The sequence below is a fragment of the Prionailurus bengalensis genome, chromosome C2 (genome assembly GCF_016509475.1).
Source record: "Prionailurus bengalensis isolate Pbe53 chromosome C2, Fcat_Pben_1.1_paternal_pri, whole genome shotgun sequence".
Lineage (NCBI taxonomy): Eukaryota > Metazoa > Chordata > Mammalia > Carnivora > Felidae > Prionailurus > Prionailurus bengalensis.
In genome coordinates this window covers 93,840,186-93,858,239 of record NC_057350.1, presented here as the reverse complement: position 1 = coordinate 93,858,239, position 18,054 = coordinate 93,840,186, and the positions used below count along the sequence as shown (strand labels likewise).

The following is an 18,054-nucleotide window of genomic DNA, read 5'->3' as shown; positions in this document are numbered from 1 at the left end:
AATATCTTTTGCACCTTCTCTGAGGACACCTCTTAAGGCCAAGGGGTTGTTCAGTCCTGTCAGAAATATTTACTATTTGTCTTGGCTAACAGCTACAAAGTAGCTTTGTGGTAAAAAAATTGGCCCAGTTGCAGAGCCTGATAAGAAATTTTTTTAAGGCCTCCTCCCTCAAGCTATATACCCAGTGAGATAGAAAAAAAGAGGGCTTTGAAAAAGAATTTACTAAAAAAGATAATATACTTACATTGGTGGATCAACTCTTGGTGTCATTTAGGCTGTGAGCCAATTCTTTGAGGAATTGAGAACAACTGTCCTTATCTTACATATCTTTGCAAAAATAAAAATGCAGCTCTAGAGGCAGCTCAGGGTTCATCTATCCCTTTTTAACCAATCCTAAAATCTTCCCTATTTATCTCAATAGACTTGTAAATATTGGCCTTAGGAAACCAAAGTCCTTCTTGGAGGAACTTACATTTTTCTTTGTGCCTTTGAGATATAAACTCTTATCTAGGCCATCTCCTTAAAGTAAAAACTTGAGGGAGGTAACTTTTAATGAAGGAAAAAATATAAGGGGGAAGGGAAGAGTTTCTTTCTTTTTTTCAAAAGAAAAAAGCTTCTCCACAGCTTCCGTGAGTTTACTCGTCAAGGGCAAATACGAATCCTAAGTGTCTTCTCCACAAATACCAGTAGAAGAAGTTTTAGTCATCTGAGCAGATAAACTTAATTTATTCCAAATGTTCTTTTATAACTAATGAATTTTACATTATTGTGCCTGTTTTATGGCTAAAATTTTTAAATGAAACTGCAACATCTCTGTTTGTGTCTGTATGTTTGTATGTGTCTACATATGTGTATAGATATGTGATATTTTTCTACTCCTGGATGGTATTGCCAAAATCAATTTGTAAAAGCTCTATTTAGTTGGTTTGAAGGCAAGTGCTTATAAAGATTGTGTGTTCTAAAACTCTCAGAAATACAAAAATTAATCCAAATGGTTTTTAATTTCACATGATCTAGGATTAATCTTTAGTAAATAAAAACTAGTTTAAGGCGTGCCTTTAGAGTTATCAGCATTAAATATAAAACTTTTATTCCACCTGGGTTTACTCATCAAATAAGTTCTTGTTACCTCTGTTGAAATTTGTTGGTCAAGGGGCGCCTGGGTGGCGCAGTCGGTTAAGCGTCCGACTTCAGCCAGGTCACGATCTCGCGGTCCGTGAGTTCGAGCCCCGCGTCAGGCTCTGGGCTGATGGCTCAGAGCCTGGAGCCTGTTTCCGATTCTGTGTCTCCCTCTCTCTTTGCCCCTCCCCCGTTCATGCTCTGTCTCTCTCTGTCCCAAAAATAAATAAACGTTGAAAAAAAAAAAAAAGAAATTTGTTGGTCAAAAGAATAACTCAGGATGACTTACTTTGTCTAATGTCTCAGAAAGTTTTTGTGGGTAATCTAAACATAATTGTTAAGAACGAGTAAATTAGAATACACGTAAGTAGGATAAAAAGTTTTTAGGTAAACTTTTCAAATAGTTTCCCCAAATCTTTGTAGTAATCTGAAACCTGAAAGTTTTGCTAAGTTCAATGATGAGGTAAGTTAAATTCATTAAATATCCAGATCATTTCCAAAGAAGATAAAACAGAAACATTAATTACTGAACATAGGTTTATCCTCTCTTGGTTTCCTTTTTTACAAAGGAACTGAAGATATTTGGATCTCTCAGTAAACATATTTTATGTCACATTGAAAAAACTGTACTCTTAGGAAGCATATGTCTCTAAGAATCATAAAATGTAAATTTGCCAATCTGAAGAATGTCAATGTAATAGTTCACAATTATGTGAGAAGTGAGATGACTCATTTTCAGAAATACCAAATAAAAGCTGTGCTGTCTAGTTAACAGGTTAACTAGATTAACAGTTTATACGTTTACAACCTATTGGAAATATTTATGAACAACAACCCCGCCCCCCCCAACAATGGAGTCCCAAACCCTTAGACACTTCACTTCCTGGTTCTTCCTCCCCTCTCCATTCCGGGAGCTTTGCAATGAGCATGCACCAAAGAACAGAAGTCTCTGTGACACCTCAAGAAATGCACTTTTTGCCTTACATGGGCATAGGCAACTTCCAGGTAAGGCCGGAACCTCTGCAGTACTCAGCCAATGAGGAATCAGGGTAGGGACTTGCATGCTAGGAGATAAATTGCCTGCTGAAACTGCCCGGTGTGTGCCTGTCCATCAGACACCCACTCTTGCAAGAATGTTGATTAAAGCCTTGCTTCACATGCTCCAAGTCTCTGCATCCCTCTTTTGATTGGGTTGGTGGGCTTATTTCTCACAATTGTTTACTTGGTTTTTACTAAAAATTAAAGTTATAAAAAGAATGAAAAATTCTAATATATAATTAAAACTACTAGAAATAATATGGGAAATATCCTGTATGCAAGTAAAGTAAGATGTGTAAAGTAAAAGGAGGTACAAAGAATGGAGATGGATTTTGTTGAGGAAAAAGGGGAATTTTATCCTAAAGAGAGGTAGAAAAGAGAAAAAAAATGGGAAAAATCTAAATCTAAAAAAGTTGTAGAAGAAGTACAAAGAAGGAAACTTGGGAAAATAATTTTATGCGTGATCAAGCTGGATAAAATTAAATAAAGTTATTGTAAGGTTTTTTTCAAATAAGCTTTGATATGATTAATGTACTTATCCTTAAGAAAAACTAGAACTGAATACTCTTTCATCTGCCAGAAGGACAAAGTTTTCTTGGCCTATTGGTCTGCCCTCATAAAAGATTGTGAAAGTCTTCCTCCTTTACCCTCTAAGTAATCTGCCTACAAAGCAAAGATTTGTGTTTTATCAAAATGATTTCCTGTGCTCTTTATCATCAAGTCTTTGATTATTTAGAAAAAAACCCAAAAAACTAACAGTTGTCCTTTAAAAATTACAGGGAATAGGATCTAGGCATACAAATGTGATTTAATATGAATGTGTTTTTATCTTCAGCTTCTACCTTTTGCCCTATTAGTATGTCTTCTGATGTGAATACAAACACAAGAGCAAATAATGACTGATCTTAATAAAACTTAACAAATATGAATGAGTTGGTCACAGAGCTAAGCACTAATCTCACCTACATAACTGTTTCAACTTTATATAGTAAAAATAAAGCATAAAAATAAATTATTTCATCAATCACATTTAAATAAATGCTTCCTGTGTTCTGCAATCCTAAAAGATTAAAGTTGACTGCTTTTTGGAAGCTGAATTGTTGTCTTCTGAATCATTGTTTACCATTTTATCTTAATCATTCTAAAACATTACCAGAAATTTATCTATCTAGTGGGTGACCATGTTATGAAAACAAAAGGAGCTAATACTTTGCAAGAGTATAAGAAAACTAACATAAATAGAATATTCCTAATGGGGTTATTAGAGGCCTTGAGAATTATCATGTCAATAAATATTCACAAATCTCCAGAACCTTTCCCCGTTTTTTATTTTTGTTTCTTTTCTGTGGTTCTGTCTTTAACCACAACCAGCCTTCTGTATACTCCTACAGTTGACTTTGTATCACCCACTTGGCAAGCATTCTGTATGCCTCAAAATGCCTCCCAAGATTTAACACTAGACGGGAAAGTTGCCTTCCCATTCTCTTCTTCCTCCGTAACAGAACCCCTGAATGTTAGTGCCATACAGAATAAAGACCAGATTTTTCAGCCTCCCTTGTAGGTTTGTGTGGCCACATGACTAAATTTGAATCAATGTGGGAAAAAATAGAAATGGTGTGTGCAACTTCTGTGAATTGTACTCATGGGGACCTGGTGTATAGGGACACGGTGTATCTCTCTCCTCCTTTATCTCCCTTCTGGCTGGCTAGATGCATATGATGTCACCAACAGGAGCTGCCATTTTAGACCGTGAGGTCAAAGCACATCTGGAGGAACAAAACAGAATGTGGTACTCTAATGATCATACCATACCAGCATTTGGCTATGCACATTTATGTGAAAAAATAAAAATAAACCCTCTTGCTTTAGACACTGTTGTTTCGGGTTTTCTATCACTTAGAGACAAACCTAATCCTAGCTTATGTACACTCAAATATTTGTTGGTACATATATCTTTCAGGTGTGATCCTTATCTTTAAGTCTTGGTCTCTGTCATCCATCTTGCCCTACTCAAAGCCATGTTAGGACATAATGAAAAGGAAGAGATACATTAAATAATACCTAAGAACAGTCAGTTTTGAAGAAGTTAAATTTAGGAGAAGAAAGGATTAACGAGGTTAAAAATCTTTTCTATTCCCAGAAGTTTTGGTTTATTAAGAGACATTCTAGGTAAAATTTCAAAGTTAACTCCCAAGATAATTAGACAAAAGCTAGGCCAGATGTCTAAGCTAAGTTTTGGTCTCAAAATAATTACCTTTGTTAATTACCAGTAATTAGTGTCAGCATCCAACACTTTCCTAAAAACCTTTGTGGGGAGGGGGGGTGGAGAGAGGTGGGGGGAGAGAGGGAGGCAGACCGGGAAAGAGACAGAGAGAGAGAGAGACAGAGAGAGATTGTGCATAAGAGAGAGTCAGAACAAAAGCATTTTCTAGAACAATTATATCTTGGGGTCATTAAAACCTGATTCAAATTTTATAATTTTGAACATTGATTGGGTTATGGAAAAATCAGATATTTTCTTCCAGTTAGTGCAAATACCTTTTTGCTTCTATCTAGACTTAATCTGAAGTTTATATCCTTTCTTATTTTATGCTTTTTTTCATTTCCAACATGATTATTTTTCTTCATCTTCAAAATTTTACCTTTAACTCTGCTTCCCCCACCCTCAAAAAATAATTTTTGCTAAAAATGGCCCTAAGTGGAAGATCTCAGGGTTCTTCTTGAGCCTTTCTTCAGAATCCTTTCCTCAGCCAGAAGCTCTGGTGTTTAGCTCAAAAGTACAGCATAGGACTCTCAGTGATTTGTGGATAACTTAATTTGGGGGCACTTTTTCCATAGTGCACAAGTTTACGTAATGCATTATTCTTCCTTTCTTTGTGTAGATGACCCTTTGTGAAGACAGAAATATTTACAGATGCATCTATTTTTACACTACCTCATCATTTCATATCTCTTTGGGCCTCCTTTTCTGTGCTTAAAGTTTCTTTTTAAATATTTAGGGGAACCATTGTCTGGTATTATCCATTAATAATTCATTGTAAATGTAGTCCTTTTAACCTGCAAATAACAGTGTAAATAATACTTGACTCTTTAAATCTCTATCACAAACATGTCATACTAACTTTTGCTCATGCCTCCTGTCTTATGGTAGATCCATTGCCCCTTTATCCTATCTCTTTTTAACTGGTTTACTGGTTTGTCTCCCTCACCAGATTGTTAGAGGGGAAAAAACATGTGCTAGCTCACTTTTTATATCTCCAGTGGCCACCAAGCACATATAGAATGCATTAACATTTTTTTTTTGTAATTAATGAAATATGCCAATATTGTCAGGCCAATAAGACTTTTAGTGACAAACTTTGGTCCTTTTATAGGTTCAGTGAGTCATAAGATGGAACAATTTTTCCCACCACCTATTTTGTGTTTTAGTGGTGACTCCCAATTTTATTTGAGTCCATGGGCTATTTCGTTATGCCATAAACAATACTGACCAATTTACCTGCTTGCAGAGAGAAAAATAATTATTTATAAAGCTCACTAGAAAGGGAAGGAAAGTGAAATTTGGTAATAAAGTAAAATGGTGCTATTTTATTTTTAATAGGTATCAGGCATAAATTATCAGCCCATGCTAAACAGTAAAGATGGTTACATTTAATCATGAAGACTACATATCAAAAGGGAAAATTCATAAAGTCATTAACTGCCTATTTCTAGAGAGAAAATCTATATTCTACCCACCACCACTGTATTAAAACTTTATGGCTTTTATAGGTATACTTCTAAATTACAAAACTCAACTGCATTTTTTCTGCATTCACTGCAGGGTTTGTTAACAGAGAAAAATCATGAGGTTTGCTTTTGGGGTGCTTTCTATATGTCAAGTGCACACAGGCATATAATTTGCAGGCATATCTTATTTGCTTTATGTAAACTTGGAATCATATAATCCTGATATCATTCAATATTTTCACTCCATGATCACTGTTCATTACAGTGTTCATTACAGTGATCAGAGCTGCTCAATTTAATCACACTTTCCATTTCACAACTTCCTGTAATCAATCTATATATTCTTTAATCCCATACCTCCAATGCTGTTCTGAACTGTCCTGCTGCCACGGCGTATTTCTTTTGTCTGTAGCAAGAGCTGGCATCCTTTAAGGCTAACTGAAGCCATTTGTCAATCTGAGGCAGAAAGCTGAAATTAGGTACATGCAGAGGGTCTACAATTTCAGCAGCTTGGCATGATGGTCGAATCCCAGTAGACACGAAGGACTCTACAAACTCATAGCTCACATCCTCTTCATCGATGTAGACCAACTTTGCCTCCACATCCATGATATTTTTTAAGGGGATGTGAGGCAGAGGCATGGTGATCAATGTGCTGTCAAGTTCTGTTATCTTTGCCTCTTTCTTTCCAGCTGGCTTTTCTTCATTTTCTGCCTTTCTTTTAAAAGCCACTTTCTCTAAATCATTGCTATGTTTTTCTTTGATGCTCTTTGTCATTTTTATTCTTTCGACTGTGATTTCTACCTGTTTATCTCCACAACTTTTCTTAACTTCTTGTGATGTTTCCAGGATGCGTGGCTGGCTTGCTAAGGTAGACATTTTCTTGTTTGTGTTTATCTTTGGGACAAGCTGGTCAGGACAGTCCCTATTCACTGTATTCTCCAAATTCCTACTGCTTCCTGAATCCACTGATTCCCCTCTGCAACTCCTGGAAGGGTGAGAAGAAGGAAAATAATTAAAACAATGTTTTGAAGTTCCAATGGTTTAAAACTATAGTCAAATTCATTTGAAATACTTTTTTATTCATTATGGGTATTTACTACCTTAAAGTAAAACTGTATGTACATTATCTGCTGAGAGTTTTACTAGAGAAGAATATGTTTCAATCTCAAAACTCACCAAGAACTTGTTGAAAACACATTTAGACAATGTCTTTAAAAATAATCATCTATAGCTGAACAACACTGAATGAACATTTTTATGGGGTGCCTAAACTCACTGAATAGGAAAACCTTATACATAGGCACTGAGGACAAAAAAAAGACTAAAAAAATCCATCTCAATATTAATTTCCTCAGAAAGGCAGGTGGTCTAGAATTCATTATAAAATATACTGCTAACCTGCATAATAGACTTGGAAGTCTAAAGAAACCACAGCTGCTTCCTCTGAAAAGCTTCAGAAAATGTTGTAAGCACAATGTTTCCTCAATTTATTTCTTCTATTAGTAATGAAAATATCAGGTTTAAACAGCTTTAAAGATAACTATTATTCAGAACTGATTTGATAGCAGAACATGACCTTCAACCTCACATTAATGTGGAGCCATATATTCATCTTGAGTCTACTGTTTTAATACTTTTGTAGCAATATTATCAATGCTGTACTTCTAAGATGAGACGTTTTCCTAAATCATTAATGTTCAAAAAATATAATAACTAATGGTCTTTAGATTCAAAGGCATACTATCTCTGATGCTAGATTAGTTTAAAAACATAAAATGTCCTCAGACTTAATTATGTAGTATAATTGGATCCTATTTCTTGAGACTCTTTTACCTATCAGCTTCTGTCCTAGAAACAACTCTGTAGGGTATATAGAAATAAGAACCAACATTTTCCAAAGAAACTAAAGGATAGAGAGGTTACGCTGCTTATCCATGTCATGCTGTTGATCATTAGTGTTTTTTTAAATGTTTATTTATTTTGAGAGAAAGAGCACGAGTGGGGGAGGTACGGGGGGCGGGGGGGGTGGACAGAGGATCTGAGGTGGGCTCTGTGCTGACAGCAAAGAACCCAATGTGGAGCTGGAACTCACGGACCATGAGATCATCACCTGATCCAAAGTTGGATACTTGAACAACTGAGCCACCCAGGTGCCCTGGTCATTGGTTTTTTTAATCTTGGTATAGTACAACCAGGATTGCTGTTTCCTCCCTAAGACTTCCACTCACTACTCTTAACCTTCTTCACTCTCTTCCTCTCTTAGCATACTGTTCTTGAGGATAGCTAATGGCAGACTTCCATCAGAACACAAAGAGAAGAGAAAAACACAAGAAAGAAGGGCTGAGGATGACAATAAGATAGCAATGACATAAAAGCTAACATTCTTGCTTCTTCTCATCTACCACAAGGACAGTACCTGGCTGAAGATAAAGTCTTGAGTTGCTTCTCAAAACTTAATAATTTTATTACAGTTGTTGATTATTTTCTTTTGTTTGAAAGACAGCAGTTTACCTATAGAAAACTTTTAAAACACCCTGAAATTTGACCTGGCAATTCTTTTTTTAAATGATTTTATTGAGACAGAGAGTGCCAGTAGGGGAGGGGCAGAGAGAGTGAGAGAGACAGAGAATCCGAAGAGGCTCAGAGCTGTCAGCGCAGAGCCTGATGCAGGGCTAGAACACACAAATCATGAGATCATAACCTGAGTCTGACCTGAGCCAAAGTCAGATGTGCTTAACCAACTGAGCCACCCAGGTGCCCCTGATCCAGTAAATCTTAAGGAAAGTAAAGGACAAAGCAAAACAGTATATATAGCTGTTAACCTTTCTCCCCCTACCATTATACATTTATGTCATCAGAAAGGGCTTACATGAAACATGGACATATCAAAAACCCTACTGTAATGGCCCAGACTATCTCAAAGGATAGATCAAGTTCCAATAATTCTAGTAATAGCAATCTTGGATGTCGATTTGTAAAAGTTTAATATTAGAATACTTCCCCAAAGATTTATACTGACATATTAGAGTTGTGTGTCTATGGGGAAAAACACCTAAAAAATAAAATAAAATTTTGCCAGTCTGTATTATGCTCAATATTTAAGAAGATCCCCATGACTGGGAATCACAGGCCCCATTAACACAGCATTACTTTGTGCAATGCTGTGTTTTCTTTTCTTCTCTTAGAATCATGGATGGCATCCAATACATTTTTTGGACCACTGATGTGGCTAGTCAGAGTGGTGAGGGGAAAACTGTGTTGGCCATCACTCTATCTTATGTTTGCTCTTGTGCCACGTATGATTTGGGTTGAGCAAAAGTTAGCTTCAGTCCTTGAATTAGGATCTTTGTGAGATGAACACTAGAAATATACATCTATGCTAAAAAGTTTCATTCAGTAGCAAGGTGCAGCAGAAATGGAAGTAGCACAATTCCAACACCCCCCCCCCATATACATTATATAGTTTGCTTGCTTGTTTGTTTATTCATTTTTGAGAGACAAAGAAACAGAGTGTGAGTGGGGGAGGGTCAGAGGGAGAGGGAGACACAGTTCTGAAGCAGGCTCCAGGCTCTGAGCTGTCAGCACAGCTGACATGTCTCACAAACTGCGAGATCATGACCTGAGCTGAAGTTGGTGTTTAACCGACTGAGCCAGGCAGGTGCCCCGCATTATATAGTTTTTTAAATGTTGTATGAAATTTTGAGTAAAATTTATAAACTACAATGTGGCTAAGTTCTGAACACAGATGGATTCTTATGAATACTATAGAAATTATACTTATGTTCCCTTCTTGGTCTAATGCTATTTGTGAAGCAAAAGAGATGTAGCTGTTGAAACTTGTTTAAAGCTCAAAATATTGAATTTTAAGAATTTATATTCATTCTTACAATAGACTGCAAAATATACCCAGGAATTGCTGGTAGGTGACCTACTCCAAAATTTTCATGGTATCTTTCAGGTATCTTTTCTAAGCTCTCTATTTTCAAGAACCAATGATTAAAATGTATCATAATATCTATATTTGGTTGTAGTTAGTAACATTTTTAGCATCTACAGCAGCATTACCTATCTCTTCTGCATTTATTGCACATTTCTTGACACCCGTATACGTTACACCCGTATAACCTTATCTTTATGACCATTTCTTCTAGAAGGTAATTGTTCTCCCTCTCTCTCCCCCACCTTCCTCCCTCCCTCCCTTCCTCTATTTTTCCTTCAGATTGCCCACTCCAATATTCCCTCCCAAGCCCTTTTTCATTGCAAGATGGAAGGTTTGATTGCTCTTAAGAAACAGGCATCTGAGTATTTCTGCATCAGTCCTTAAACTACTTATAGAAATCATAATTTTTGTCTTCAGTGCAGTTTTGTACAAGAAACAATAATAAAGGAAGAAAAAGTGTACATGATCCACAGAACACTCAGAAGGAATAAATATGAGGGCAGATGTTTTGTTTTTAAACATCTGGAAGGTCAACTATTATAAATTTGTACAAGAAACAATAATCCAGGCCCCCTCAAAACCCCAGAATAAATACGTGAATGTCTGAAAATGGCCTAAATGTGCAGGCTAGGCTGAAAAAGTATGGCCAAGCCCAATCAATACTTTTCAATGTCGGTTACAAATCAGGTGACTTCAGCTTCAGATTTAGAGCCTGTTCTTTACAAAAATTATTGCATGTCTCCAGAAGGGTTATGCAACTGCTCACTTATAGCTTTTTAAAAATATTATAAAACTCCATTTAAGTAATCTGGAATTCAAGGCCTTTCACCACCTAGCCCAATGTGTGTTTCCAGACTTATTTAGCACTCCTTCTATAAACTGCTCTCAAGTCAAGCTGAACTTGTTACTTCCAAAAGATACCCATTTTTAGTCTGTCTGCTAAGAATTCTCCATCTTCCTGTTCCCACCTCATTCTACCTGCCCAAACCTAGCTAGAACTTATCCATCTCTCCCTCCTCAGAATACCTACAACATTTATACCACTTATTTCCTACATTGCAGTTATGCATGAATGACTTATTTCTTCCAATGAGCTCCCTAAAAGCAGATATATGCTTTATTTATCTTCACATTAGTTCAGCACTTTGCATAGAGTAGGCATTCAATAGATGTTGATCAATATGGATGCTGTGAATCAAGGGCTAATTTACACATTTTAAGAGAAACAAAATTGGATTTTTAGAAGGATATGGCCTGTAACTCTGCAAAAGTTGTTTCTGAGATGTTTTGCTAGATTTTTAAATTTTTTTTATTTTAAATTCAGTCCTGGATAAAGTACATTTTCTTCTTTGATAGTTCAAGTGAATCATGTACCAACTAGATTTAAACTATCAACCTCTTCATTTTTTTTTTAGTAGTCAAGTTGATTAACATGACATTAGTCAGTGTTCCTGAGGCACTGAGTTACACTTTAATCATTACTTCAATAAAAATACTTTTAGAGAAAACTATTAGACAATCATTATGTATGTCAAAGAAGTCTTCACTGATAACATTCTGTAAAAATGCCCATTCTTTAATTTAGAAGACAGCACTGTAAAATCGATTTTCTCATAGAGACATACCTTAAAAAAAGATCTCCAGCAATACTTACATGAAACATTAGAACAACTCCAAGGTTTTATAACAAATATAGGTACAAGAAACAAAGAGAGGTTAATGTTCAACCATTTCAATAATATATCCAGTGGATTTTCAACACGTTTATTTTTTTCTTCAAGCATTTTATCAAGCATTCTTTTCTATGTGGGAGTTTCCACTGCTTCATCAATACCATCAGTGGTTTATATGGCTATTAGTACCACAAATTATTTATTAGAATTTTGATTGAAATAGGCAGCTTGAACAGAGGCAATTCAGAAAAAGAAAACCCTTAAAAATGTGCACTCTGAAACATTCAACATCACAGTTGCTATGGTTTTCTTTCTTAAAAAAAAGAAAAGGATCTAATTTTAACTTGCAGTTAAATGTAACCAGAGAAACATTATGAGAAAAAACATCTTGCTTGTTAGTCCACTAGTACACCTTGATATTTTTAAAAACACACTAAAAATATTTCTTCAGTAATTATGCATTGAACACCTACTAAGAGCAACAAATTGTAATCAGTAAAATAAAGGAAGCTAAAGATGACCCAGACAGGGTCTCAGCATTCTGAAGCTCATAGCTGGAGGTAGAGGTGGAACATGGGGAGGAGGGATGTATAGATAAACAACTTTACACAGAGGAGACACTATCTTATTACACTGTGAACTACTGGAGAAGTGGAAATGTGTCACAATCCTTTTACTATCCTGATGTCTAGTTCCTTCAGAGCCTGAAATATAATAGGCCCTCAATGCACATTTGTTATTCAAATGGGTGCGTGGCTGAGGTGAGTACTATGGTAGCAATAATGGACGCGCTTCTGTGGGAAAATGTGACTGATGCAGTTTCAAGAGATTTGCTTTTTAGAATAGGCAGAATGAGAGGTGTCCCTATGCAGGCAATTTTCTTTTCTTTTATCCAAGTACTCATAAGGATAGTCATCATTATCAGAAGGGAGAATGAATTTGGCTCACAATGCTTGTTAAGAAATATAAGAGAAAGCACACCATGTAGTATCATATAAATAATAATAGCAACCAACAAGTACTCCCAGTTTATAAAGTTATCTCACTGGAGGGGCGCCTGGGTGGCTCATTTGGTTAAGCATCCGACTTCAGCTCAGGTCATGATCTCATGGGTCCTGGGTTTGGGCCCCACTTCGGGCTCTGTGCTGACAGCTTGGAGCCTGGAAGCTGCTTCAGATTCTATGTCTCCCTCTCTCCCTGCCCCTCCCACACTCCTGCTCTATGTGTCTCAAAATAAATTTAAAAAACACATTAAAATTTATCTCATTGGATTATCCTATTTGTTTTTCATAACTCTTTTGCCTAAGTATTACTACCTTCATTTTACTAATGAGGAAACAAAAAGATCAACTTGAAAGAGATCATCAAGAGAGTTTACTATATCTAAGATTCGAACCCAGGACATCTGCTGTCAAATTCCATACCTTTTGGATGATAGGATAATCAATTCCTGTGCACTGCACCACAATTTGATTGGGATTTATACTTTGCCTACCTTAACTTTTTTTTTTAACTTAATAATCAGATACTAACTTTAATGCTTTTTTATTGCATAGAACTCCATTTAAAATGGTAAGAAAATGAACTGGCAATTTCTGGTTAGCAAGTATATGAACCAAATTTGTTGAGAAAGACATTAGATTTTAGATCTACTTCATTAACTAGTTAGTTGCAAGTGTAAGTGTGGCCTGTTATTTTCCAGCAGTCATTCAATTCAGAAAACAATGATGTGCACATTAAACTGCCACATGAGTGGATTCCAGGAACTTCAAACTTGAAATGACCAAACATTTGCTGATCACTAAGTCACCAAATGGGAATAATGGCATCAAAGCAACTGTACTTCCTGTATCTGGTACATTGTGAACATTTGTCATGTCGCTTCGGAGAGAGCTCTAGAAAGGTGGCTTCATCAAGGTATTCTGTAGTGGAGAGAGAATTCAGGTTGGAGTTGCAAGATAGGTTTGAATTCTGGATTTATTATTTATTAACTGAACATTCTGGGAGAAATTATCCAACTTCTCTAAGCATTATTTTCCTCCTCTGGAAATGGGAATGATTGGATACATGAGAATTATGTGAGAATCAAATGAAATAATTTATGTAATGGCACATAAATTAAGAGAAGAGGTGAGGTCATTACACAAGCAGCCTCCTGGAGCATCCCTTGGCTTTTTCAAAGGCTAAACCCTTTTGTCTGGATCCCATGTCTCTATATTATCAATGACTGTACTCTTACAATGTAACCAGAGAAACATGGTTTCTCTGTATCAATGACTGTACCCTTTCCATATCATTTCTTCCTCTCTTGCTTAATCCTGTTGATGTGCACACTAATTTAGCAATATCTTTTTTAAATTTTATTTTATATATAGAGAGAGTGTGTGTGTGAGTGGGGAAGAGGGAAGGAGAGAGAATCTTAAGCAGGCTCCATACCCAACACGGAGCCTAATGTGGGGTTTGATCCCACGACCCTGGATCATGATCTGAGCGGAAATCAAGAGCTGGCCGCTAAACCAAGTGAGCCACCCAGGCGCCCCACAGCAACACTTTGAAGAAAAACAAGCGTGCAAACTCCCCTGCCTCCACATCTTCCTGCTGCTATCCCCTGTTGCTGCTTCCATCCACTGCAAAATGGCTGAAGATAATTTTTTATATTCTCTGCATCTGTTTTTTCATCACATATTCTCTTCCCAAGCCACTCTCTTCAGACATCAGTCCCTACCATTCCATTAAGACTGCTCTTGTACAAAGAAATAACAGGGAATGTGGTCAGCAATATTATAACAGCCTCATATGGTGACAGATGGTAGCTATTATGTGGTGAGCATAATATATAGAGAAGTTGAATCACTATGTTATACACCTGAAACTAATGTAACATTGCATGTCAACTATTTTCAAATAAAAAAAATTAAAAGAAAAGAGAATTTTAAGAAAGGGTCCTCAAGATTTTTCTGTTTCTGGTCCTAGGCTCTCGTCTGCCATAGCACAAAGCCACACTCTTCACAAGTGACATTCTTTAGCAGCATACTTTTTGAAAAACTTTTTTTTACTGTTTATTTATTTTTGTGAGAGAGAGACAAAGAGATAGAGATAGAGAGAGAGAGAGAGAGAGAGAGAGAGCACAAGTGGCAGGGAGGGCAGAGAGAAAGAGGGACAGAGGATCCAAAGCGGGCTTGGTGCTGACAACAGAAAGGCCTATACAGGGTTCAAACTCATGAACCATGAGATCAAGACTTGAGCAGAAGTCGGACACGTAACTGATTGAGCCACCCAGGTGTCCCAGAACACTTCTTCTCATCTTTTATGACACCATGCTCTTCCTTTTTTCTTGTTAGTTCACTGGCTGCATATTCTCAGGCTTCTGGGTTGGCTCTTCCTCTTATGTTCCATTTGAGAGGTGGAGCCATTTGTTTTCTCCAACCACATTTTCTCCTAAGGTGACTGGTCTAGTCCTATAGCTTCAAATTTCATCAAATGCTCTTAACTCCTAGTGTTACAACTCTAGCCCTTGTATACTCTCAGAATTTCAAAATTGTATACCCTACTGTCTATGTGACATCTCTGCTTGAATTGTCTAATATGAATCTTAAAATTAAGCCCAAAACAAATCTCTTAATTTCCATTCCCTCAAACTGCCCCTCTTCCAGTCCTCCCCATTCCAGTGTATGCTCCCCATATCTATCCAGTTGACCAGGACAGAACTTTACAAGTTATCTTTGATTCCATTCCTTTTTTTCACTTACCCACCATCCTCCAACCCATCAGCAGGTCCTATGCATGGACTCTTTCTTTCAAAGTTTCACCTCTTTGCATATCCATAACAATGCTTTCCTCTAGGCCCCAAGATCTCCTGCCTAGATTATGACAATTGCTTCCTCACACACAGCAATACAAATCATCCTTTTAAATGAAAATCGGATCCCACCACTTTCCTGCTTAAAACATTTCAAGGGCTGCCCATAACCCCTGGAATAGAATACAAATCCCTATGCCTCTTCTCCCTCTGAAAGTTTATCACATCTTTCCTCCCTTTTCTATTATGTTCCAGTCATTTAGCTTTCATTCTATTCTAATTTAACAAGTACATTCTTATCTTGGAACCTTTGTACTAGTTGGGCTGAAGTGTTTTCTTTACTGTGTTTCATGTTATTTAGATCATAGCTTAAATGTTCCCAAAGAAACCTTCTCTGATGAATTAAATCTCTCCATATCACATATTACAGTGATGTTTACTTATATTTCATTAGTATCTATCTTCCTCCACCAGAATATAAGCTCTGTGAGAGAATGCATCATGAACGCCCAGTTCACTGCTATATTTTCAGAATGTGCTTGACATAGAGTAGGTACACAATAAATATTTGTTGATTGGACAAATGGAAGATTGTATCTTACTGCACATTTAACAAAGAATTCAAAATTATCTTTGTCCCCCCTTGTTGCACCACATTACAAAGGCTTTGACAGTTTAGTTGAAAGTCACCTAAATAGAAGCCAGCTGGCTTCACCACTGAAAGCTTTTCCAGGCACTGTGGCATCCTGTTTCTTTTCTTCTCTTCCTTCCTCCTTTCCCTCCCTTCCCTTCCCTTTCCTTTCTTTCCCTTCCCTTCCTCCTTCCTTTTTCCTTCCTTCCTCCTTTCCTTCCTTCCTTCCTTCCTTCCTTCCTTCCTTCCTTCCTTCCTTCTTCTTTCTTTTCTTTTCTTTTTCTTTCCTTCCTTCCTTCCTTCCTTCCTTCCTTCCTTCCCGTTTTCTTTCTCTATTTTTACTGTTTGCTACCCTAAGTCAACAATATTTATGACACACCTACCATGGCCTCTTCTACTTTAATCATTATTAGGGAACAAATAATTTGTTTCCCCAATTTTTTGTTTCATAAAGTATGGCTCATATAGAACCAAAAGCACTAGAAAATTAAGACCTTTTTGGGAAAGTGATAATGGCACAACTTACTATCTTTACAAGTGTAGTCCACAGGGGCATGACTGTACTTCTCTAAGGTTTTTAATCTAATTTGATGGTAAAAAACAATAATTCATTTGCTGTTGGAGGTAGGGGAAGTAATGTTTCAGTGTACCTCACAGATATTTGGCTACATTTTTTTCAAGTTTACTTATTTTTTAGTAATCTCTACCCCTAATGTGGGACTCAAAAACTCACAACCCCAGATCAAGAGTCATATGCTCTTTAGACTGAGCCTGCCAGGCACCCCTGGCTACATTTCTCTTTGAAACCTAAATATAATCAGCCTGTCAAATTCATGGATATCCTTAGAGAAAGTTCAAATTTTGTTTTGTTTCTTGGCAAACATTGCTCTGTTCTTTTATTGAAGTGCTCCAAGTTTCCATTTATTTAAGAGATCAAGACTGTACAGATGTATAAAGAAATTTTCTCCCTTTAACTTTGGTCACCTCTTTAATTCTGTTGATACAGTTCTTAATTCTTAGATTTTCACATTTTGTTTCTTAAACTATAACTCAGAATTATAGGAGGAGAGACTTTCAACATACTCATATCTAATCTTATTTTGTTGATGCAGAAATGGATTCTTGGGCAGGTGAAATGACCTGCTCATGATCATACAGCAAATTAGTACTTATAAACCACATCTTGCTGTTCTCACAGTACTTTCTACCTCACTCCACTGCCTCCCACCATAATACACAAAGTGAATTGTTATCACAATTGCCATTTACAAATGAAAAAAAACATATATTGGATAGCTCAGTGTTTGTTTGTAGAGTCACAAAATTAATGAACAGTAACCATGAAGATTTCATATTTTTTAATGTTTATTTATTTATTTTGAGAGAGAGAGAAAGTGAGTAAGCAGGGGAGGTGCAGAGAGAGGGAGAGAGAGAGAATTCCAAGCAGGCTGTACGCTGTCAGCACAGAGCCAGACGCAGGACTTAAGCCCACGAACCATGATATCATAACCTGAGCTAAAACCAAGAGTCGGACGTTCAACTGACCGAGCCAGCCAGGCACCCCTATTATTTTTTGATCTATCCTTTTTTAATTTCTTAATTGTTCTCAAATATATTTTAAAGTTAAATCTGTCCAGAAGTGGGAACTGTATATTAAAAAAGAAAAATAATAATAAAAAAACCAACTTTCTGTTGGCAATAATTTAAATTTATGGAAAAGTTATAAGAATAATATCAAGAAGAAGAGAATATATCAAGAATTATAAGAATAATATCAGACACACAGACATATACATTTATTAGTTATTCTTCTGGAATCATTTGTAAGTTGTATACATCATGCCTCATTAGCCCTTATTAATTCAGTGCACATTTCTTAAAATCAGTAATTATCTTATGTAACACAATATATTTATCAAATGTATTGACTTTAACACTGATACAATACTATTGTGTAAACTATAGTCCTGATTCCAATTTTGTCAGTTGTCTTGATAATGTCCTTTTAGTGTTTTTCCCCCAGTATAAGATTCAGCCTAAGATAATGTATTGCATGTAGCTGTCATGTCTCTTCAGTTTCTTTTGCTCTGGAACACTTTCTCAGCCTTTCTTTGTCTTCTAT

General features: G+C 36.4%; 1 protein-coding gene across 1 annotated transcript in view; it reads right to left on the bottom strand.

The window, feature by feature from the left end:
* Positions 1-18,054, bottom strand: part of SPATA16 (spermatogenesis associated 16) — a 252,495-nt gene that overhangs the window by 214,798 nt on the left and 19,643 nt on the right. Inside the window, exon 3 of the mRNA XM_043593302.1 lies at positions 6,244-6,874. Within this exon, the coding sequence (XP_043449237.1) occupies positions 6,244-6,874 (631 nt within the window). The remainder of the gene's footprint in view (positions 1-6,243; positions 6,875-18,054) is intronic.